Source organism: Tachyglossus aculeatus, chromosome 10 (assembly GCF_015852505.1).
Source record: "Tachyglossus aculeatus isolate mTacAcu1 chromosome 10, mTacAcu1.pri, whole genome shotgun sequence".
NCBI classification, from domain to species: Eukaryota; Metazoa; Chordata; class Mammalia; order Monotremata; family Tachyglossidae; genus Tachyglossus; species Tachyglossus aculeatus.
Window position 1 is genome coordinate 46408751 of NC_052075.1, and position 25453 is coordinate 46434203.

The window sequence follows — 25453 nt, forward strand, 5'->3', positions numbered from 1 at the left end:
GCCAGGGGGTCAGAGGACCAGGGTCTAGCCCTGGCTGTGCCACATGTCTGCTGTGTGACCTTGGGTAAGTCACTTCACTTTTCTGTGCCTCGGTTACCTCACCTTGTACAATGGGGAGTAACACTGTGGTGTGGGACAAGGAATTTGTCCAAATTGAATAACTTGTAACTGCCCCTGGGCTCAGTACAGTGCCCGACATATAGTAAGCGCTTAACAAATACTATTAAAAGCAAAACAAAACAGAAAAACATCACAGGACGTCAGTGTTCAGGATGAGATCTTGCCATTTATGCCAGCCATCCACCTTTGCCATCTAAATGATTTAAATATGACCTCAGGTTGGCAACGATGCCTCTCAGCTGTATCGCAGTGTTATGACAACGGCATTTCCTTCTTTGTCTTCAGGCTGACTCCTCTTTCCTTCCAGAGTTGGCATGTCAGCTTTCCAAATGTTAAGCTGATCCTGCCAGTTTGTCTTGTGACGTTGTGATCTATAGCAAAATTTTATATGAGCATGCTGCTCAAGTAGTAGAATTTTTCAAAGGCTTTGAGTTACACAGCATTAATGGGTATCAACAGACCACGTGCTGCGGTGTTGAGTCTTGGTAAGGGTACAACTTTAATGTATTTCAGAACCATCTTTCAGCCCAAGCTTGTTGCAGCTCAGGTAATCAATAAATCAGGCACATTTACTGAGCGCCTACTATGTACAGAGCAATCTACTAAGCACTTGGGAGCGCACCATGCAATAGAAGTAGCAGGCACGTTCCCTGCCCACGATGCCCAGTCCTTTAGACTGTGAGCCCACTGTTGGGTAGGGACTGTCTCTATATGTTGCCAACTTGTACTTCCCAAGCGCTTAGTACAGTGCTCTGCACACAGTAAGCGCTCAATAAATACGACTGACTGATTGATTGATTGATTGATGAGGTTACAGTCTAGCAGAGGAGACAGACATTGATTTGAAAAAGGTTGGCCACTACTGCGTAATCATCCACCATCAGTTGTTCGTGAATGAGAAACTCCACCATCATTTGTCTTGGCCCAGATTCGTTACAAATTCAAGAATATAATGATTTGTCAAAATGGTACTGAGACCTGGCTATTTCATACCTTTGAAAATGCAGTCAACAAAGGCTTGAACAGCACAAGTGCAAGAACATAGCCTTGCTTGAAAGCTTCTTGTGGGCAGGCATCGTGTCTACCAACTCTATTGTATGGTGTTTTCCCTGGTGCGTAGTACAGTGCTCTGCCCACAATGAGCCCTCAATAGATACCACTACCTTAATTGATTAGGGACAGTAAAGTACATACAGAAGCCTCCTTGAGCCAAAACTTTTTAATGAGTAAATTGAGGTATAAGGATGTTAAATGACTTGCACAAGGTCACACGGGCAAGTGGGGGAACTGGGATTAGAACCCAGGTCCTCTGAGTCCCAGGCCAGACCAGGCTGCTGCGCTTAGGAATGTAAAGAGAAGCCTGAAGCACATTCATTCTCTGCCCATGAGGAGTGTACATTCTAACAGGGAAGACAGACATAAAAATATTTATGAGTGGGCTAACCAGAATTAAACCTTGAACGTCACTTAAATCCCTGGTCCTTTATTTTCTTTTATAAGCAGTGACTATAACAATTTCCACATACCTAAGGTCCCACTTAGAGGGTTTGCAAGTGGCTAGTATTAAAGCACTTTATGCCTTTATTTGGTCAAAAGTGGTCTTAAGAAAAGGCCTTTGCTGCTTTTGACAGGAAAGTTAAAATTCGTTTCAGCAGACTTCTCAGGAATGTGATGAGATCTACCCACACTGAAGGGTAATTTCTGAAACAGGATGATGTCACTATTTTGGCTAGAAGACCATTGTGCTGTGTAGAGTGTGTCATATTCTCTGGGGTTGGGTAAATAATGCACTTCACTTTACCAGCGTTTGCACTGCTGATGTTTTGGAAAAACCAACACCTTATTATGCTTCTAGAAGCACTTGAAATGACCTTTACATTTAACCCCACTGTGTAGAATGTACTCAGTTAAGCTTTTCAATGTTCATATTTTTCCCAAAGTCAAAGCCTTTTTCTTCCTTTTTCTCTTTCTTTCCCTTGGCTCGACTTGTATCACATCTCATTGAATTGATTGCTCACAGGGATTTTTTTTTAAGACCTTTTATTAATAACTTTATTTAAAAGTCAGAATAATTAAAGACTGTTAAATGTCTGAGTGACCCTGAACAACCCTGGAAGGTGCTCAGAATACCAGAACTTCATTAAAACCATAAATTGTGTGTGTGGGAGGGGGCGGGGGGGCTCAGCAAAAACGTAAATCTGCCCCTAATGTCATACATCTGCCATTAGCTTAAGAGTACTAAATTTCGAGTGTCTTTGTCCTCCAAAGAATTCCTATTGCCAAGACATAACTTAATCTAAATGAGAGCTTTTCTTTTAAAAGTCTAGAGAGCCCTATGCATTCTGGCTCAAGTTAAGCGATGTCCATGTTAAAGCTGTATTTTTTGTGGTTGCTTTTGTAGCAATGGAATAATTCCGTGCTTCTCCCTCTTCCTATCAGTCCATTATATCCTGAGCGTCACACCGCCACAGAGAAGTCTTCATTAAAGGGGAACTTTGATTTTCTTGGCTCTGCACCCTATTGTCTTTTGAACCACTTAAAATGACGATGAAGCGCATCCCCTCTGAAACCCCATTGACTTTACTGGGTGGCTCCACTAAGCAATTTGCTGATGAGGATCTGAAGCCCGGGTTCATTCATTCAAAGAAGCAGCGTGGTTCAGTGGAAAGAGCACAGGCTGTGGAGTCAGAGGTCATGGGTTCAAATCCCGGCTCTGCCAATTGTCAGCTGTGTGACTTTGGGCAAGTCACTTCACTTCTCTAGGCCTCAGTTACCTCATCTGTAAATGGGGATTAAGACTGTGAGCCCCCCGGGGGACAACCTGATCACTTTGTAACCTCCCCAGTGCTTAGAACAGTGCTTTGCACATAGTAAGCACTTAATAAATGCCATTATTATTATTATTTATTGAGCGCTTATTGTGTACAGAGCACTGTACTAAGTTCTTGAGAGAGTACAGTATAACAATAAACAGACACATTCCCTGCCCATAATGAGCAGAATTTAGCTTGAATTTCTTATTCTGCTTATTCCTCATGTGGCACTTTTCTTGCGTTTCCAACCGTAGTCCATCCACAGAAGATAGGCCCCCAGAGTAGCCATCTAGTTACCAAAGCATTCAAACTGGCAATCAGGGTTCTCCATTGGTAAAGAAAGTTCAGTCTTGTACATCCACTGGGTAGGAATCACCTCTGAGTGTCTGCTTTAGAGAATTCCAACTGCACTATGAGGGCTTGGTAAATGCTTCTTATTAATTTTGTTATTGTTCTGGTATTCATGACCACCCAAGGCAAAATGCGTTATAATCATCCATCACCAAGGTGAAGAATCTCCTGGTTATGTGGCAGGTATTCAGAAGCACATCTCTCTGAAGTGAGACCACCGTTGACTGAATGCCCATTTTCTTAAGAGGTTGGAATACAGAACTCAGATCCCACCCCTTCCAAGATGATAAATTGTCTTTACTTTGAACTTCAGTTTTCACATTTGTTTCAAATCTAGAAAAGCCGCAACTTTTATCTTTGCCATGTATGCTGCTGGAATATTTTGCTTAGATGAGTAGCAATATCAATCAACTCCATGACTCACTAAGTTTATCAAGTTTACTTGCATCCCACACCCAATTAAAAAGATTTGGTAAGTGTCCCAGCAGCCCAAATAATTGCCTCCCCCCCTCCCCAGTATACCTTATGGCAACTGTTCCTCAACACATTCTTGGATTCAGACTTCTTTTTGATGGTATTAATCCACTTACTAAATCACAATAGAGGGGTAATTATTGATATGGATTCTTACATTATTGTGCCCGATGATAAAATCCACACCGCCAAAGTGATGCAGTGCTAATTAATTGCATGTTCTGTTGCCTCATCATTTATGGTTATGATGATTGTAATTATTATGATTATTAATAATCTCATAAGAAGCTTCATATCACAATGTACTCAAAAAACATCGCATGAAAGTTCTGTGTTTTCCCCGGCGTGGCTCTGTTGAGACTTTTTTTTTCTCGGCATCCTTGCAAGGCATCATCCTGTTTACCTAGTGGCTGGGAATTGGCTGGCTGACACAAGGCAAGCCACTTAACCATTCTAAGCCTGAGTTTCTTTCCCTTCACTAATACATCTCACCTCCCACTTTAAACAACTTCCACGTCATTTTCAGTGTCCACCAAGTTTCAAGTACTCAGTCAGCATTTCATAGCCCTTCTTAGTACATGCCGGTACCATTTTTCTTATCTTCCTAGTCAGTCTTAACTGCTTCCCATTTTATCCTGGCTTCCTCTTTTATTTTTTCCATCCCTACCATCATGACACTTTATGTGGTTTCTCCTATGCAAGGAATAGCCTCAGTTTCACAAATTCCAGTCACCTTCTTCCTCTTGTTCAAAACTTTCAGAAAAGAATACTCATGAACCACCCTAACTAGATTATCCTCCCTTCAAGGCCCTGCTGAGAGCTCACCTCCTCCAGGAGGCCTTCCCAGACTGAGCCCCTTCCTTCCTCTCCCCCTCGTCCCCCTCTCCATCCCCCCATCTTACCTCCTTCCCTTCCCCACAGCACCTGTATATATATATATATGGTTGTACATATTTATTACTCTATTTATTTATTTATTTTACTTGTACATTTCTATCCTATTTATTTTATTTTGTTGGTATGTTTGGTTCTGTTCTCTGTCTCCCCCTTTTAGACTGTGAGCCCACTGTTGGGTAGGGACTGTCTCTATGTGTTGCCAATTTGTACTTCCCAAGCGCTTAGTACAGTGCTCTGCACATAGTAAGCGCTCAATAAATATGATTGATTGATTGATTGATTGATAGATTGAGGATGAGATGAGAGCCATAGTGCAGGAATCTTCTTCGCTGAAAGAGTTTTGTAAAGTGTGTTTTTCTTTTTCTTTTTTTAAGATAAGCATTTGACATTGCCTGAGAACATGCCTTTTCAGTGACTGCAGCATTCCAAATAATTGTAAACAAGAATCCTGAAGATAGTTAACAAAAATTATTATAAAACACGTAGAATAATGTGATTGAGAGGTGATCAAATCAAAGTTATTTTTACCAACTTTCCCAAGGTTCGTTTTATATAGAGTAACAAGTAATGGGGAAAAAAATGAACTCATACGATTGCACTGTAAAAAAAAAGGAAGTGAGAAAAATTCATCTCGTACCCTTTATTCACCCCATCGTCAGCCCTACAACATTTATGTACATGCCTGTCATTCATCGTAATGTCCGACTTCCCTTCTAGACTGTAAGCTTTTTGTGGAAGAAGAATGATGGCATTTGTTAAATGCTTACTACCTGCAAAGCACTGTTCTAAGCACTGGGGAGGATACAAGGTAATGAGGATGTCCCATGTGGGGCTCACAGTCATCGTCCCCATTTTACAGATGAGGGAACTAAGGCCCAGAGAAGTGAAATGACTTGCCCAAAGTCACACAGCTGACAATTGGTGGAGGTGGGATTTGAACCCATGACCTATGACTCCCAAGCCTGGGGTCTTTCCACTGAGCCATGCTGCTTCTCTGACAGGGACAGACAGGGAACGTATCTATCGACTCTGTTATATCGTGCTCTCCCAAGTGCTTAGTACAGTACTCTGCACACAGTAGGTGCTCAGTAAATACAATTGATTGATAGCAAATTGTTTCGTAATTTCTGGATATTCTATACTACCCTATAGCATAGTATGATGCACGTGTTCTATGCCTTTGTATTTCTCTTGGGGTTTCTGGAAGCCTTTAAAATTCATAGACACAGTTTATAACATCATCTGAGATCCTCCATAAAAATGTAGTCTCATATTCTACAGAAGGGTGTCATTTAATTAAAATATGTATTTAAAATGCAAAAGGCTACATTAATTCAGCACTGTGGCTGAGATTTTAATTGCACTCAAGTTAGGAAATTCTGAGTTAATGTTCCCTTGGCAACTTTCATTCAGCCTCTTTGCACAGATGCATTGCCATCATAAGGGGCTTTCAATAAGTTTTCACATGCTGTAAATGGAGTAATGGCTCAGAGGCACTTGGAGGACGGTAAGCAGTATGAAACACATAAATGGAGGATTCTAAATGAAAGAGGCAGTGGGCTGGAATGAGTTGTCTTCCTGTTCAGTCACTGATCGACTCCGTAACATCGGGCTAGTCACTTAACTTTGAGACGTCCCCTCTGGAACACATGTGCATACTGAAGTTGCTTGGGTACCAGATTATCATGGGCAGTGCTTGGAGATCCTCAGTGAAAAGCAATATGAGAAATGCATTTTTATTATTACCCAGTCATATGTAAAAACTAAGATTACCATGTTGTCACCTCTAAATACAATTCTTTGATAAAAACAGACTGAGAAAAATTCCATTTTTTTCTCAGTGCCATTTGGCATTATTTGCTGAACACTGCATCCCACTCTTCATCCTTGCTTATCTCTTATTCTCTTTTAGATTGTTAGCCCACTGTTGGGTAGGGGCTGTCTCTATATGTTGCCAACTTGTACTTCCCAAGCGCTTAGTACAGTGCTTTGCACACAGTAAGCATGCAATAAATACGATTGATTGATTATTCTCCAGCAAGACTGGGTATATTCAGCCCAGCTCTGAATCTCAGTATCTTCACTGGTAACCTGCTGTAGCCCTCAGAATTCAGAGATTGCTGTGTCGGTCACGTTATGCCACTGTTTAGAATGTTATTATGTGAGTAGCTTTGTGCACTGGTTGTGTTTTGCCTGTAAAAAGATCTGTTCCCTTAAAGTCTCTTGGAATGGTTGTCTCTTCCCAAAAGATGCTAACTTGAAGAAACGAAGTTAGAGGCAATACTAAGTTCCAGGCTTGTCAGCATTAAGGAAGGAGCCAGAGATAGGTTGAGGCCTTTGTGGTTAATAATAACAGGAGTAAGGATAATAGTTGTGGGTGTTTCCAAAGAGTTTGCTATGTTCCAAGCACTGTACTAAGCTCTAGGGTAGAAAGATAATCAGATCGAACACAGTTCCCTTCCCATGTGGGGCTTACAGTCTAAATAGGTGGGAAGATTCAATCTCCATTTTACAAGATGAGGAAACTGAAGCACTGAGAAGTCAAGTGACTTAATGCAGGTCACACAGCAGGCAAGTGGCAGAGGCAGGATGAAAACTCAGGTCCTCTGGCCCCCAGACCCTGGCTTTTTCCACAAGGCTATGCTCCTCCTCGAGTCCAAGTGCAGTAATTTCTTCAGACCATGCTGCCTATTTGATTTAACCTTTTGCAAAACATCAATCAGGTGAAGTGAGAACTAAGCTATTCATATTGGTAGAGAAGCAGCATGGCTCAGTGGAAAGAGCCCGGGCTTTGGAGTCAGAGGTCGTGGGTTCAAATCCCAGCTCTGCCAATTGTCAGCTGTGTGACTTTGGGTGAGTCACTTCACTTCTCTGGGCCTCAGTTCCCTCATCTGTAAAATGGGGATTATGACTGTGAGCCCCCTGTGGGACAACCTGATCACCTTGTAACCTCCCCAGCGCTTAGAACAGTGCATTTGCACATACTAAGCACTTAATAAATGCCATCATCATTATTATTATTATTGGTATGCTCATTGATTTGGTTCAGGGTTTGAAAGGATCACTCTGGATAAGAACTCCCACCACCTTAGTGGAAACAATATCAGCCCACCGAAAGAACGTGAACCTAGGAGCCTTGGGGAAACCACTGAACTTCTCCGTACCTCAGTTACCTCATCTGAAAAATGGGTTTTCAGTTCCTGTTTTCCCTCCTATTTAGATTGTGAGCCCCATGTGGGATCTGATTATCTTGTACCTGTTCCAGCACTTAGTACAGTGCTTAAGACATAGTAAGTGCTTAACCAATACTATTATTATTATTAGATACCGACAAGCCCAAGATTATGAGGTGGTTTCTCAGCACAGCTCTGCCCTTTGGGGTTTTCACATCTAGGTGACAAATACACTGAGTCAAGAAGGAAGAAGCATTTAGAACAGACAGCTGGAAAATGGGTTAAAGCAGCAGACCACCTTAACCATAACTCCCCAATCATTAACAGGCCACTGCAGTAATAAACACTAGGGGAGTAAAATATGATTAGTTTCATCAAAGGCCCAGGCCTGACTTCCAAATTCTGCAGGGGCAGATAAGGTATGGTGGGCCTCCGCAAATGAAGGAAACCTAATCATCTATTTAATGTAAAAGACCTGATGTGTTATAAAAGATTGATTTCTATTTACAGTCCTAGAAATTAATGGGGTTTGGGGATTAAAAAAAAAAAATCCTCCCAGCACCTATCATGAGCCATGCAAATCAGTTCAGTGTGTGACTGACGGTCGGCCTGGGAAGAACTAGAAACTTTTCTCCTTTCTTTTTTATTTAAAAAGGCACAAAAATCACACCCAAGAGGCGTGTTTCCTACTGATAATCTGTTTCTCTAGGAGGAATGTTTGCAGAAGCTAATGGAAAACAAACCACTTTTAAAGGAGTTATTGCCTCTTTGAAAGTGCTAATTTTCCTGTGAAATTTATGCCTGCCAGCAGAGGCAGCTGAGGAGCACCACAGGCAGTTCTAACGAGACAATTCATTAACTGGGTAGTGTACACACGCCATAAAGGACATTAATTCACGAAATGAAAAACTAATAGAGTGTTTAGCTGGCTCTTTATCACCAGTGACAGTCTGCCCTCTCTTTATCATTAGTGTTTACTGAACTGTTGGGACTTGCTTATCGCAGCTCATCTCACATGAGTTTTCCTCTCTCAGCTTGGCTGGGCATCCTTCCTCCTCCCTGAATTGAAACTAGCAGCCCAGTTTGATCATAGGGTGTTGGTGGGATTATCAAATCCTTATATTACTTTCCCCACTTTGGCGGGACACCTCCCCGGCCCCCCGCCTTTAATGTTTAATGTTTTAGGCTTTAACGTTTTAGACTCACAGCTTCCCTTAAGGTCATTCATTCAATCGTATTTATTGAGCGCTTACTGTGTGCAGAGCACTGTACTAGGCACTTGGGAAGTACAAGTTGGCAACATATAGAGACGGTCCCTACCCAACAGCGGGCTCACAGTCTAGAAGTCTAGAGGTCATCGACTGATTAATTCTCAAAGCCCCTCAGTGAGATGATTAGATGTGAGACATTTTTATTCCTCTTTTTGAGGATGGGAAACTGCGGCCTTAGGGCAGTACAGCGTGATTTTTTTTGTTCTGCCCAAGGTCACCCTGCTTGTCACTGGCAGAAATGGAACTCAGAGTCTTGTCCTTAAGCCTATTAACCTTGCCCCATGCTCCTCCAGTCCTTCACTTTATCACTTGAGCCTCCTCCACTTCACTCTTCGCCATCAATAACCTGCTCAATACCCATCCTCCTTTGGAACATCTCACATGGAGCATCAGGTTGGACCTCCAATCAAAGTCCCGAGTTTAATCGCTTTTCACTTGGGACCTTTCCAGCTCCAGCCAATGTTTACCTTTTCAGAAATTGTTTCTCCTTCGCGTTTCCTTTTCTGTTCCACCCCCTCTCTCCCTTCCAGCCTTTTATGGCCATTTCTTTTCCCAGTGGTGCTGACGTCATCACGGCATGGGAAGGGAAAGGAGGTGTCACTCAATTTAGGGGACTAGAGGGTCATCCCCAAGCCATTAAAGGGGCATTTTGATTTTCCTCAGGACAGCCATACTCAGGTATGTAATTTGTCTAATCAAACCTTCTGGGATTTGTACTAAATTGAAGTTTTTAGGTGTTCTTCAGAGCAACCCCCAGATAGAGTGTTGCAGCAACCCGTTCTAGATGGATGTAGAAATCTGGGAGGAGGTTATAAGTACAGAGCCATAATTAATTTATTTAGAGTATTGCCTGTCTCCCCCTCTAGACTGTAAGCTCACTGTGGACAGGGAACCTGTGTACCAACTCTGTTATATTGTATTCTTCCAAGCACTTAGTACAGTACTCTGAACACAGTAAGCGCTTGGTAAATATGATTGATAAGATGTGTTAGAGAACCCATAGCAGCAGCAAGTTCATTCATTCAGTAATCCTATTTTTTGAGCGCTTACTGTGTCCTAAACACTGTACCAAGCACTTGGGGGAGTACAATATAACCATAAAATAAGAGAAAAATAAATAATGTATAAGTATATGTATTTTTAAATGGTATTCATTATGTACTCACTGCGTGCCAGACGCAGTACTAAGCACTAGGGTAAATACAAGCTTATCAGGTTACACCGTCCCTGTCCCACGTGGGGCTCACAGTCTTCATCCCCATTTTACAGGTGAGGTAACTGATGCACAAGAGAAGTGAAGTGACTTGCCCAAGGTCACACAGCAGACAAGTGGCAGAGCCAAGATTAGAACCCAGGTCCTCTGACTCCGAGGGCCCTGCCCTTTCCATTAGACCATGCTGCTTCTCACAAGGAATGCCTCCCTGGGGGACAACTCTGTCCATTTTGTGAGTCCTAGATTGTAATTTGAGAATCGTTCTCAGATACCACCATTTAGTCAGTAAAATGCAGAACAGCCACAAACAACGTTCACATAACATAGTAGAATGGAAAAAAGTCAATCAGGAGGCCCGAGTAGGCACTTCAAAGTAGGGTGATACTGACAAGCTATAGAAAGTCACTAGACCATGCCGGTGTAGATTTTCCTGCCTTGCATTTTCAAAGGTAATATGCATTAGAGCCATCGAAATGGGTGCTGGAATCTCAGCCCGGATACAATGCAAATTTTTGCCCCGATGGTTAGGAAAGAACATTATAATGCACATCATGGGCACCAGATCTCTGGGGATGGTCTTCCTAGTTGGAAGCGTGAGAGGCCCAAACATACCACGCACCAAAAATATTAAACGCAATGCCTATGTAAATTGCTTAAAGTAGAAGCTACTCATGGGGAACTTTTTTTCTCCTGGGCAGGAGGAGCTGAAGGGTTCTTTTGTGACTGATTCTCATGTAACCCGCCTAAACATCGCTCTTGGTTGTGCCTCGTTGCATTTGCTGTTTCCAGCTCCTCGGCATTGTTCTGTAAAGGCTCTGCTCGAGGAGAGCCCCCGATTGCCGCAGCCGGGGCTGGTCCGCGTACTTCTGTCGTCTCCCAGCCTCCGTCTTCTCTAACTCCTTGATAAAGACTCAGTGAAGCCCAGTCTCCGAAAGCCTTTATTCTTCTCGCCCTGCCTGGGGTCACCCCATTTCAGTTCACAATAGAGCAGCTGCTGGGCGTCTCCTCGCGTGCTCCCCTCTGCAAAGCTGGGCTGCGGTGAGCCGCTTGCCCCTTCCACGCCGGTGGACGGTCAGCTTTCCCAAGCCTCCGGTCGCTGATCCCATTGTGCCCTCTGACAAGATGGGAATGTAGATAGCGATGGAACCGAGCCCAGAATCTTTTTAATCGGCAGCAGGACAAATCGGTGAACCCTGTAAGAAGCCCACCAGCTCTTCCTTTCCACTATAGAGAAATGGATTATAAATCTAATACTGTAGGTGGTGGGAAAAAAATGATTCAAAAAGAGGGTGTTCGGCATATTAATTATTGTAGGACTGTAGGGTAGGGCTAAAATGGATGTGAGAACAGTACTCATGTGTTACTAATGTATAGAGGCAGAAATATGGCAGTGTATTATTAACCTTCATAAAGCATTAGTCAATATGTGTGGGACACGGACTCATCAATTTTGCCTGGAAGGGGAATATATGACACCAGATAAATTGGAGCAGAAGTACTTACCGTTATCTGTACGGCACACTAGAGGTGGGGTAGTTGTTGTCCTTACAAGAGTGGAAATTTCGATAGCAAGATTATATATCTGGGGATTACTGCCCTGTGTTCTGGTCATTTCTTTGTCTCACCGTTCCTTATTGCTAAGTCCCAGCGAAATTCAGTGTGACGCACAGGCATTCAGGAAGTATTTTGGTACCTAAAACTGGACAATATTCTTAGTACCCCTACTCATGCTCTGCTTGATATGTCTGAATTTAAAACATAAAAGGATGGACCGGAAGGACTTCTCAGACTGATTCAGATTCTACAGAGGAGAAAACTGGCTGTGTGATCATCGTCATCATCATCAATGGTATTTACTGAGCGCTTACTGTGTGCAAAGCACTGTACTAAGAGCTTGGGAGAGTACAGGGCAGCATGGCTTAGTGGAAAGAGCCCGGGCTTTGGAGTCAGAGGTCATGGGTTCGAATCCCTGCTCCGCCACATGTCTGCTGTGTGACCTTGGGCAAGTCACTTAACTTCCCGGAGCCTCAGTCACCTCATCTGTAAAATGGGGATGATGTCTGTGAGCCCCACGCGGGACAACCTGATCACCTTGTATCCCCCCAGCGCTTAGAACAGTGCTTGGCACATAGTAAGCGCTTAACAAATGCCACTATTGTTATTATTACAGTACAACAGAGTTGGTAAAAAAAAAAAAAATGCTCCCCGCCCACAACGAGCTCCCTTTTAGGACACCCAGAAAAGAAGACAATGGAAAAATTACTCAGAGGAGAGAGTCATTCTGGGAATTTTTCATCCATGTACTCCCTGCCTCCCTTATTCCTTTTCTTTTCCTGCCCTCACGGTTGAAAGAGGAGGATGTTCATGAGCATATTGATTTATATCTCCTCCTCCTCCTTCCATCCCATATCTTCACTCCCACTTGCCACTATAACATTCCTCTTCCTAATAATAATAATAATAATGGCATTTATTAAGCGCTTACTATGTGCAAAGCACTGTTCTTAGCGCTGGGGAGGTTACAAGGTGATCAGGTTGTCCCACAGCGGCTCACAGTCTTAATCCCCATTTTACAGATGGGGTAACTGAGGCCCAGAGAAGTTTGTCACTTGGAACCCTGAGTGTTGTGTCAAGTGTGGCGGATATCACACAGGCCACCTCCCACAACATGGCTCTGATTATGAGGTAGGAATCAGCTGGAACACAGCACTTGAGCTGAAATTTTGGTTTTGTTTCTAGTTGTACCCCTGACTTGCTGTGGAAACTTAACATTCCTGTGGCATAAATTGCCGCGTGCCTGTGACTCTGTTTTCTCTTTTTTAATGGTATTTGTTAAGCGCTTGCTTGTGTCAGGCACTGTACTGAGCACTGGGGTAGATACAGGCTAATCAGGTTGGACCCAATCCGTGTCCCATAAGGAGCTCACGGCAATAAACACCATTTTGCTCTGCACACAGTAAGCGCTCAATAAATACGACTGAATGAATTTTGCAGATGAGGAAACTGAGGCACAGAGAAGTTTATGACTTGCCCATGGTAACAAAGGCAAGTGACAGGGATTAGAACAACCCAGGTCCTTTTGATTCCCAGGCTCGACTCTATCAACTAGGCCAGTCTTCTTCTCTATACCCCGTATAGTTTCTTTGCAACCTTTTTAGATTGGGGTAACAAAAACTAAACATAGCACTCTAATAAGACCTGCCCATTGGAGTATGTAGTAGGATTCTTGAAAGTCATAATTCACCTTGATACACCCCAATGCTGTCCTGCCTTTGTGAGAAACTGCCCTTGGTTGCAGTATCTTAGTTTTACTATTCGCTTAGAACAGTGCTTGGCACATAGTAAGCACTTAATAAATGCCGTCATTATTATTATTATTCCTGTACCCATTCAGTCTTCCCTCAGGGCAGCTCATTTTTAAGTGTGTTTTTGGTCCTTAAGTGTCCTCCCCTGCAATTGATCTATTTTGGTAGCCACACCGTTCCAATTTATCAAGAAAAATGACTGACTTGTGAGCATTTTTCATTTTTGCTTCTGGCCTGGCAAGAGCTGAGTCACCACACAGTATGCCATCCCAGTAATTGATTAGACCTTTGCCAAGCACTGGAGAGAATGATTCAGGGAAAGCAATCTTGTGGTTGATTTTCTCCTAGATTGAACAAGCTTCTCCTCTCTCTTTTGTGCTTAGGGTATGAGACACTTAGTATCGCGGTTCTCTAAAGAGCAAGATCTGGGTCCGGTTTGCCCTTTGAGTTTGTAGGAGGAGCCTAATTAGATCTCGAGAAGCAGCATGGACAAATGGAAAGAGCACAGGCCTCGGAGTCAGAGGGCTTGGGTTCTAATCTCACTTGTGCCACTTGTCTGCTCTGTGACCTTGGACATGTCACTTAACTTCTCTGTGCCTCTGTTCCCTCATCTGCAAAATGGGAGTTCAGTACTTGTTCTCCATCCTACTTAGATTATGAATCCCATATGGAACCTGATTATCGTGTACCTAGACCAATGCTTAGTATAATATCTCAGAGGACCTGGGATTACCTTGGTCTAGATCATCACAGTCGGACCATCTTTTAAAGGACCAGGTGGCACTCAGAGAAACAGCGTGGCTTAGTGGCAAGTGGGAGTCAGGGGATGTGAGTTCTACTCCTGGCTCCGCCACTTGTCGCCGTGTGACCTTGGGCAAGCCGCTTTACTTCTTTCTGCCTCAGTTACCTCATCTGTAAAATGGGGATTAAGATTGGGAGCCTACATGGGACAACCTGATTACCTTGTATCTACCCCAACACTTAGAATAGTGCTTGGCGTATAGTAAGCACTTAACAAATTCCATTATTATTATTATTAAAGTTGCTGTCTCATCTCTATTTTTCACTTTTTCGGTTATTCAGAATGTGAACATCCACAAATTCGTTCTTTTACTACCTGTTTATACGGTAGCTTGAGATCCAAAATTGTATTTCTTCGCCTGCCCCTGGGTGTTTTGACCTATTGCCTAAGTTCTAATTCTCTGGAGCCTCAGTTTCCTCCATCTTTGAAATGAAATGCAAATCCTCACCAACAACCAAATGGTGTTCTTGGGTAAATGTATCTTAATAATAATGATTATAAAAGTTCACCATCTTCTTGTGGAAAATACCCTTCTCAAGACCCTCTATCTAGTCATCTTAGGCTCTTTCGTAGAGGTTGGTTTTTCATTTGCATTATGAGAATACATTATGCATATTTCTCCGAAATGCAAAGGGAAGCAATTTATAAAACACACACATACATTTCACACGCTTCAGCAGTACACGGCACCAGACACTCACGAGCTCCCAAATTGATTTTTCTCCCCGACATTATTAAATCAGTCAAATACCTGGGCAGATAGTCTGTTCAGGTAGAGAGTGGGCAGTTCTGGCATTGTAACTCTCGATTGGTTACATAAGTTTATTTATAAGAAACATTGTAATATTCCTGCGATCCCGTAATTTGCATTCATCTCTCTGCAAGGTGCCGTCTATTTCAGAAGGCACTCTGGCTTGGTTATGAATCGCGGAGTGACAGAAATCATTAGAGACATGGAGCACAGTTGAATCTGTGGTGATAACTGTTGAAGTCGCCCAGAATGAAATACCTCTCCAGTGGCCAGAACGTTGACTAGAATTACTGCTAAGGTGTCTCGGTTTATAGGAATTAAGAGAACCTAAGATGTCTCTGTCTCTGAGCCCCACGTGGGACAGGGAACCCAATTTGCTTATAATAATAATAATGATGGCATTTATTAAGCACTTACTATGTGCAGAGCACTGTTCTATGCGCTGCGGGGGATACAAGGTGATCAGGTTGTCCCACGTGGGGCTCCCAGTCTTAATTCCCTTTTTACAGATGAGGTAACTGAGACTCAGAGAAGTTAGGTCACTTGCCCAAAGTCACACAGCTGACAAGTGGCAGAGCCGGGATCAGAACCCATGACCTCTGGCTCCCAAGCCTGGGCTTTTTCCACTGAGCCACACTGCTTCAGTGCTTAGTATAGTACCTGGCACATAGTGAGCACTTAATAAATGCCATCATCATTATTATTATTACTATTTTCAGTCAATCAATCAGTGGTATTTGAGTGCGTACTAAATATGGAGCACTGTACTAAGTGCTTGGAAGACGGCAACATGGTAGACATGTTCCCTGCCCACAGTGTCCTTTCAGTGTAGAGGAAAGGAAAAAGGAGAACTGTAAACCAGGAAAAACTGGAACCCACTTTTTTGAGGCCCATTGACCAGCTATACTAAGTTCTTCTCGATCTCTAAATGTACTTCACAAGGACTTGGGAATAATTGGCATGCATATTTAATGTTCTTAATGGGGAAATCTTTAAGGGGCACCCTAGACCAGTGTTTTATGCCTTCTAGAGGGCTTTTATTCACAGGATTAACCCTGCAGTCATCCCTTTCCTGCCCTGACACCCACTTTTCCCTTTCCCATTTATCTATTTCAGCACAGTTTATAACCAGTTTAAGCTAATAGTATAATAGATTCAGATAATGATATTTCAGACGCATGAAGGCATCCTCATATGAGTCAATTAAAGGAGTCAGAGTAAGTTGCCATAGAAGGCAAAACAGCTGCATCCTTGAAAACAGATACTCCTCTGGGTCTGAATCAGTCCAATCTTGACTAATTTTCAGAGTTAAGCAGATTTAGGCCTGGTTAGGATTTGGATGTCGAACCTCCAGAGATTTTTTAATGTCTTAGGCTGATTGCTTTTACATGACAGCAGTACGGAACTCCATCCTGCTTTGAAAGGTGTCATGGTTATGTTGGCCCAATGATGATAATGATAATGATGAGATTAATAATTGTGGTATTTAAGTATATAATTGTGGTATTTAAGTACTTACTAGGTGCCAAGCGCTATACTAAACACTGGGGTTGATACAGATAATCAGGTCAACTACAAGCCACTCCAACATGGGGCTTACAGTTGAAGAGGGAAATTCTTCTCCATTTTACAGATGAGGAAACTGAGGCATAGAGAAGTAAAGTCAGTTGCCCAAGTCTCGAAGCAGGCAAGTGGCGGAGCTAGGATTAGAACCCAGATCCTCTGACTCCCAAGTCCAGGCTCTTTCCACTAGGCCACACTGCTTCTCAAGTCCAAGTCTAGTTCTTTGTTTCCAAGTCTGGTGATTCATTCATTCATTTAATCGTATTTATTGAGCGCTCACTGTGTGCAGAGCACTGTACTAAGCGCTTGGGAAGTACAAGTTGGCAACATATAGAGACGGTCCCTACCCAACAGTGGGCTCAGGGAGTTATGCCATCCGTTAGGTCTAGGATCCTGAAACTCGTATATGTCACACTATTTCTAGGTAGGCTGTTGTACTTCCCAATTGCTTAGTACAGCGCTGTGCACACAGTAAGCGCTCAGTAAATATGATTGAATGAATGAATGAATGCAGGAGTATTGCAACACCAGCCTATACTTGTTTGCCTTTCTCTTCATTTTCAACAAGGCTGAGAATACATTGTGAAGGAGAACTGTAGGGCCAAAGTTTCCCAGCATTTTGGATGTGCATATTACTGTTGTGGGAATGAACAAGTAGTTCTCGAATGCGTGGGAACTAAGTTACTCATGTACTGCACTTGTCCAACCTGATTAGCTTGTGTCTACCCTGATGCTTAGTACAGTGCCTGGCACTGGCTTAACAAATACCATTTAAAAAAAATAAATGTGAACTGAGTATCTTTCAGTCCGGATAGGCAACCAGGGTTCCGTGCAGGGTAAACAAATCTGACCCCATCCCAACTAACCAGAATTCACATCCAGCTTATCGTTAGCCTGCTCCAATAAGGGTCGTTACCTTGTATGGTCTTATTCAAAAGCAGATTCAGAAACTTCCCCTCCCTAATAATAATAATAATAATAATAATGGCATTTATTAAGCGCTTACTATTTGCACAGCACTGTTCTAAGTGCTGGGGAGGTTACAAGGTGATCAAGTCGTCCCACGGGGACTCACAGTTTTAGTCCCCATTTTACAGATGAGGTAACTGAGGCCCAGAGAAGTTAAGTGACTTGCCCAAAGTCACACCACAGACAATTGGCGGAGCCAGGATTTGAACCCATGACCTCTGACTCCAAAGCCCGTGCGCTTTCCACTGAGCCACGCTGCTTCTCATGCCATTCAAGCACCGGTTTCCCAACCACCATACTGTAAGCTCCTGGAGGGCAGCTTCTACCAACTCAGTTTGTAATTTGTAATTTTCCAAGTGCTTAGTTCAGTGCCCTGTACACAGTAAGTGCTTAATAAGTACCAATCAATCAACCAGTGGTATTATTGAGCACTTGCTGGGTGCAGAGCATTGTACTAAGGACTTGGAAGAGTACAATGCAGTTGAAAACGACTCATTGAACCCTAGCCTCCTATGCCTGAAAAACAAAACATATTGAGGTGGTTGTATTTTAAAGGGGGTTCTAAGATCCCGTGATAATTTTGGACTGAATTTAATAAACTGAGCAGCTGTCCCCAAATACTAAATATAATGCTGTCTTTTGAGAAAGGTGAAAAAGTAAGGAAAAGCCCATGAAAAAGATACACACACACTGTGAAGTAAGTAGGCCATGAAGTCTCTTGCACACTCTAATACAAGAGACTTTGTTCTGTCTTGTAAATTGGACCTTCCCCTACCACCTCTTTATTTAAGGATTTGTCATCAGTTGGCACAAATAATAATAATAATGATAGTGATGGCATTTATTAAGTGCTTACTATGTGCAAAGCACTGTTCTATGCGCTGGGGAGGTTACAAGGTGATCAGGTTGTCCCACGGGGGGGCTCACAATCTTAAACCCCATTTTACGGATGAGGTAACTGAGGCACAGAGAAGTTAAGTGACTTGCTCAAAGTCACACAGCTGATAATTGGCGGAGTCGGGATTTGAACCCATGACCTCTGACTCCAAAGCCTGGGCTCTTTCCACTGAGCCACGCTGCTTCTCATATTCAGACCCATTTCTGGTTGAGTCAGAATTGTTACATGGTTGCCCCCAGCCAGGAGTCAGTGCCCGGAAAAATCTTAACCCCCGAACTTGAACAGTAGATGCTGTCTAGGCTAATTTTAAAGAAGGTAAGAATAGATGTGGAGTTTGGCCCTTACCACTGTTGGCTTTGTGAAATGAAGGTTCTTCAGTCCCAGCTATCTTGGTCCCAGATTGCTTGGCTTTAGAAATGTAATGTCTATCATGAACAGGGACAACAAATCTCCCCAAATTAACTACCTAAAGCTCAACTGCTGATAAATTCCAATTGTTAAGTTTCCAAAAGTCAGCCTGTTCTGCCTCAGTTGCAAAGAAATTTTCCTAATGCTACGGTTCATGTCAGGCCTTTGGTTAGAGATAGGTGTAGGCATAGGTGTCAGTAATTGTTTTTATCTGTCATTAAATCATCAGTGATTGACTATCAGATGATTGACTTGCATATCATTGATCTGTAGGCATTTGATCTTTGAGTCTGTTATTCAGCGGGCTCATTATACCGTGCTACTCACTCCCTCCACCCCAGTACATACAGGTAATCAGTGATGTTGAAACACCATGGGAAAAGTGTTTTTAAAAATGTATAAAAATAACATAATCAAAACAGCACTCTATGACCATTGTGGTATTTTCTTTTATGCCTTACTATTTACAATGTTACATTGAAACAGGGTCTCTTTCCTCCAAAAGGAAAACGTGCTTGTTATGTCACAAGTGACCATACTGAGAGACCACTTCTCCACTAACATGACGATTTCCCTTAGTTTTGGAAATGAGATTGAGAAGTACCTCTAGCTCCTTTCCTCGGGGTCCCTTGGGGAATAAATAAATCTTGTTTACAGTCACAAACAGGGTCTCCGTAACTCTTTTCTCCACTCACGTGACTGTAATATGGGAAGTGTAGTTGTACTGTGGAGGGAGGGCAGAAGGGAAGGATGACCTACTAACAAGTGGCTTTTAATGACATGGAAAAACTAAGTGAGATTTAAACAGCTCCATGAGTCTTTCAGTTTACCTTTACGACACTATTTGGCGAACAGCCCAGTATAATCTGCGCAATGGCCGGCACTTATTTTTCCAACAGAAGCTGCAAATAAATTTTGGAGTAACTAATCTCCAAAGCTGCATTTTGGTGGGTCTCCAGGGAAGCCATATATTGCACTGCAGCAGTTGCTCCACCTTGACAATTTTGCGCTCACGCCTCCCACGGGCACAGTAGGGTGACGTGTGATTGAGTGTGTTCGGTAGCCAGAACCCCCATCCTAATGCTGATCCATGTTGGAACCGAGGATTGTCTGCATTGGGTGGGAATGCTGGCCTCCTGCACCCTAATACTGTTTTGTCATCTTTCATTGCATGTGTTTGTATCTATCCCGTACTGCAATTTGCTCTATACTCAAGATCTAGAAAGGGGAAGGAGATGCCTCTCCCTCAGTCACTTTCTGCCCCAGAATCAGTGGTATTTATTGAACACATACTATGTGCAGAGCTCTGTACTAAGAGCTTGGGAGAGTATAATACAACAGAATTAGCACAACCCGAAGCACAAAACCAGTACAGTGCAGTCCTTGACAAACAGCACCAGTATTCGATCTCCAGCCCCCGAGCACCGCCCAAGGCTCCAGCGAAGACCCCCTAGTGTGAATGAGCCATCAAAATTGACTTTTCTGCGTCTTGATTTAACTAAGGAGCAGACCATTCCCTTCCCTTCCCCCAGATGTAATTATAGCTCTACTTAAATCACGATAACTGAATTGCCCTGCACTCTGCGCACTCACGAAAATGAAAGCCACCTCCCTCCCTGCCACCAGGGAAATTAACTGGATTTTGCATTGTGGTGACATCTCCATCCATCTCCTGAGCCCTTAACAAGGCACTGCCAGAGGGTTTTGCCCGGAGTCAGTCCCTTCTCAGCTGCTTGTAATACTGTAGCACCAAACCCTGCCCAGAGAGCAGGTGGAGTGGGGCTTGCTGTCATAGTTTGCCCCCCTTTTCCCAGACTAAGCCCCCCTTTTCCCCTGCTTCCCCTCCCAAACATCCCGACTCGCTCCCTTTGCTCTACCTCTCTCCCCGCCCCACAGTACTTGTGTAAATACATATTTATAATTCTGTTTATTTTCATTAATGATGTGTATATATCTATAATTCCATTTATTTGTATTGATGCTATTGATGCCTGTTTACTTGATTTGATGTCTGTCTCCCCCCTTCTAGACTACGATCCCATTGTGGGCAGGGATTGTCTCTGTTGCTGAATTGTACTTTCCAACCAATCAATCAATCATATTGAGCGCTTGCTGTGTGCAGAGCACTGTACTAAGCGCTTGGGAAGTACAAGTTGGCAACATATATAGAGAGCAACATATAGAGACATTCCAAGCACTTAGTACAGTGCTCTGCACACAGTAAGTGCTCAATAAATGTGATTGAATGAATGGTTTGGATGACTCAAGGAATATCTTCTTGAGCCTCCAGCCTTCTAATAATAATAATACCTTGAATTTGAATCAGTCAATCATTCGTATTTATTGAGCGCTTACAATGTGTAGAGCTTTGTACTATGTGTTTGGGAAGGTGCAGTGCAATAGACTTAGTAGCCACATTCCCTGCCCACAATGAGCTTACAGTCTGTAGGAGTTTCTAGAGAACTGTTATTTTTCCAAAGGACCTTCATATCAGTTATCTCCTTTTATCCTCACAACTTCCCTGTGAGAGGCAAGTAGTATTACCTTCATGTCACAGGTGAGGAAACTGAGGTTAAGTATTTCCCAGAAGACTCCTGTCTCTCAGTCTCCAGATTTTGTATCCTTTGTTAAAAGTCTGTCCCACTCTACAGACCCTCAAAACTGTTCCCTTGAACCTTAAATATCACAACAATCAAATATTTACTTCTCTCTCAGAGGGCAGACCCCTTGTCCTAGTGAAGGGATCTGTATTAAAAATAATCTTTTACATAAACCCATCAGATGCATCCATGAGATTAATCTGCAGAAGTATATTTTCCATGAAGGGGAAATGTGAAAGTATGTCCTGCAATCTCTAATCTTGTCTGCAATCACCCCAAGCAGAATTGGACAGCACTGCTTCCTTCTATAGTTCTATTTGACATTTAGAAGGTAGTTAATTATTTTCAGTTGTCTCTGCTTGCCAGGCACTGAATTTCTTTACTCAGTACTGTGTCTGTTAAAAAACTTCATAAATTTCAGAGAGCCCCGAGGACTTCATAAACCAGCTCTCCAGAAGGGCTTTGGATTTAATGGTATTTTTTTTTTCCACAGTGTTAGGTTATTGCCATAGATTAGAGTCAGATTAAATGTACGGTTAGTTTGTTTCTTTCCCGAAACACTTTCACCCTGGTGGTGTCAGGCTGTCGTTGGCCTTCCCCTTTGACAGTGGACGTTTCTTTGACTTGCTGATTTATATTTGCCAATTTGTTCACTATACCAGGTGTTTCATTTTTAAGGGAAAAAAGAGAAGAAAGCCTTCCTGGTGTACTATCCCAAAGGCACTTGACTAGAGGAGCATAGGGCAATGTGTGCCAAGAGACAGGAGATAGGTTGGCTGCACTTTAGTGCCAACTTCTTAGTCTCCTTATTGTTCAGAAACCTTTGCCTTCAACTTTGCCCTCTCTCCCTGTCAACAACTCAACTTCTTCACCTCCCTGTCCCTCCGTCAATCTTACACCAATAACCCCCATCTCTGGATCAACTCCGGAGTTCATCTGATCCACTCCCGCAACTCCCTGGAGCTCTGATGGTGGAAATCCAGTCAACCAGGCTGATTCTGAGGGTTTTTAATTTACCCTTCAGATGAGAACTCTTGGTTTTTGCTCTCTAACAAGGGGGGCTGTTAGTCAGTCAGTCATATTTATTGAGCGATTACAGTGTGCAGAGCACGGTACTAAGCGCTTGGAAGTACAATTCAGCAACAGAGACAATCCCTGCCCACACTGGGTTTATAGTCTAGGACAGAGCACAGGCTGAGAGTCAGAAGAATCTGGGTCCTAATTCTTGTCTGCTGTAGGACCCTAGGTGAGTCACTTCACTCCTCTGGGCCTCAGTTCCCTCATCTGCAAAATGAGGAATAAGATGGCAAGCCCCATGTGGGACAGGAATAGTGTCCGACCTGATTACCTTGTAATCACCCCAGCTCCCAGTACAGTGCCTAGCACATAGTACACACTTAAGAAATACAAAAAAAAAGATGTCAGATAATTATAGAAAAATTCCTCTCCCCTAGAAAAAAAAATGCATTTTCTAGGCCAGTGAATTCCATATGCTGTTATTCTTTCCCTACTAATCCAGGAGTCATTTGTAATGTTAACAGTGGAGGAAGACAACAAGGTCAAAACATGGTTCCATGGACATTTGTTTCATTGTCAGGACAGGACCAGAGCTACCAGTGGCGAAATATATGATTGCCTTCTGCTCGTCCTTTTCTAGCCATTGCGACTTGGAACTAAAATTCATAATTTAATTTACCCACCCAGGGAGGAATGCCCTAGTTTCATTCCCCAGGTGAGGGTGCAATTTTTGCTCGTTATATTTCCTCCCACCCATTTTTCTTCCAGTCTCCTCCTCCCCTGCCCACACCCAGGTTCTATTTCTGGTCCTGTGAGAAGCACGAGGATACTTCTGACAGCCTTACCGTAGGTCAGAATGGGGACCCAGATGCTCGCTGCAGTCGTTGGCCCTCCAAACTCTAGAAGTCCCTTGGAAGCATCTGCTCAGCAGGCTCTGTGAGCCGCAAGCCTGAAAAAGCAACACCACACGCCTCCATCAGTTGATTAAACCTCTCAGTTTCACTTCTGTGTTTAATCAATTGCAGAAACACTTCATTGCTTTGTATGCTCCCAATACCTCGGCCATCATCATTTAAGTAAACTGGTAGAGACAGTGGGGTGAAAAATGAGGCAGAATGGGCGGATTTGTCCGGCGGAGCCCTGAGGTCAAGTTGTTCATGCTTTTTTTGTGCTCTCTCTTTCTTCTAGCTTTATCCCCAGGTCAGGATAGTCACATGACCATGGACCTCCCACCTGTGTCTGAGCAGATCCTGCAGACCCTCAGTGAACTGGCCAAATCATTCCAGGACATGGCTGACCGAAGCTTGTTGGTCTTGCATTTGGAAGTCAGGTATGACTCAATCAATCAAACAATCAATCAATCGTATTTATTTATTGAGCGCTTACTGTGTGCAGAGCACTGTACTAAGCGCTTGGGAAGTACAAGTTGGCAACATATAGAGACAGTTCCTACCCAATAGTGGGCTCACAGTCTAAAAGGGGGAGACGGAGAACAAAACCAAACATACTAACAAAATAAAATAAATAGAATAAAATAAAATAAAATAATAGACTCTGAAAACTAAAGTGGGATGAATGAGTGAACTTATGTGTTTTTTAGTTGTTTTGTTGTAATGATATTTATTAAGCATTTACTGTGTGTCAAACACTGCCCTAAACGCTTGGGAAGGTACAACTTAATTAGGTCGGACACATTCCGTGTCCCTCCCGGGGCTCACGTTTTAAGTGGAAGGGAGACAGGTTTTTAATCCCCATTTTACAGTTAAGGAAACTGAGTCACAGAGAACTAACTTGCCCAAGATCACACAACAAACAAATGGCAGAGCAGGATAAGAACCCAGGTCCTCTGACTCCAAGGCTCATACTCTTTGTACTAGGCCACACTGCTTCTGGCGATATGCACTTTTGTTCTTTCCAAGGATCTTAGCTACCCTTCATCGGTGTTTTGTCTTAGTACTGTTTATAGGTTCCAGGCAGTGAGTGGTCAAAAGAACACTGATGACCTAGGGAATGCTGTCTGCCATCAGATCAGTATTAGTCAGTGGTACTAATTGAGCGCTTTCTGTGTTCAGAGCCCTATACTAGGTACTGGAAAAGTATCAGTCACTTAATCGTATTTATTGAGGAGTTACTATATGCAGAGCACTATACTAAGCTCTTGGGAGAGTAGAGTGAGTAGATATGTTCCCTACCTGCAAGGAGTTTGCAGTCTAAAGAGCGATCAATAGTCCATCCATCCTGGTTTTGTGGCTTCAGTGGCGGCAGCAGACAAAGCTTGGAGAACACAGGAATGTTTGTCCTTGACATCCAGAATGTGAAGTTCCAGAGTTTCCCAGCTGTTATTTAGTCCACTGAGCTTTGCTTTACCCCTTCGCTTTTCCTCTGCCCCATTTTAGAGACTGCCTCAGGGTTCCTCTGCCACATTTTTGTGAGAGGGGAGAGACAGACAGATACCAGATTGATGTTCCAGGTCTCCAAAACAACAGTGCCAAATCCATAGAACAAAAAATAGCAGCTCTGCTTAAAGGCTGGAGTGCCAAAGCGTGGTTTAACATCCCGCCCTGTAGAGTGTGAGTGAGTTTAGTGACCCCTAACTAGACATTTTTAAATTACTTATTTGATGTAAAGAGCTATACTGAAAAATTGAAACCTGAGTTTGACGTCGGGAGCGGATCATTAAAAGTGGTCCTGTTTAGTACGTCATGTTGGATATGTTTGGGCATAAATGACCCAAAGTATTAATGGGGGAAGGTGTTTCCCTTCCTGTGAAGCTTCAGGTAATGACTCTTCCTGGAGTAAACCTAGCCAGGAGACAGCTCTGCTTAAGG

General features: G+C 43.0%; 1 protein-coding gene across 2 annotated transcripts in view; it reads left to right on the forward strand.

Moving 5' to 3' along the window:
- Nucleotides 1-25453, forward strand: part of EXOC4 (exocyst complex component 4) — a 628131-nt gene that overhangs the window by 555476 nt on the left and 47202 nt on the right. For both annotated transcript variants that reach the window (XM_038752201.1, XM_038752202.1), the window contains one exon: nt 23814-23955. In XM_038752201.1, the coding sequence (XP_038608129.1) occupies nt 23814-23955 (142 nt within the window). The remainder of the gene's footprint in view (nt 1-23813; nt 23956-25453) is intronic.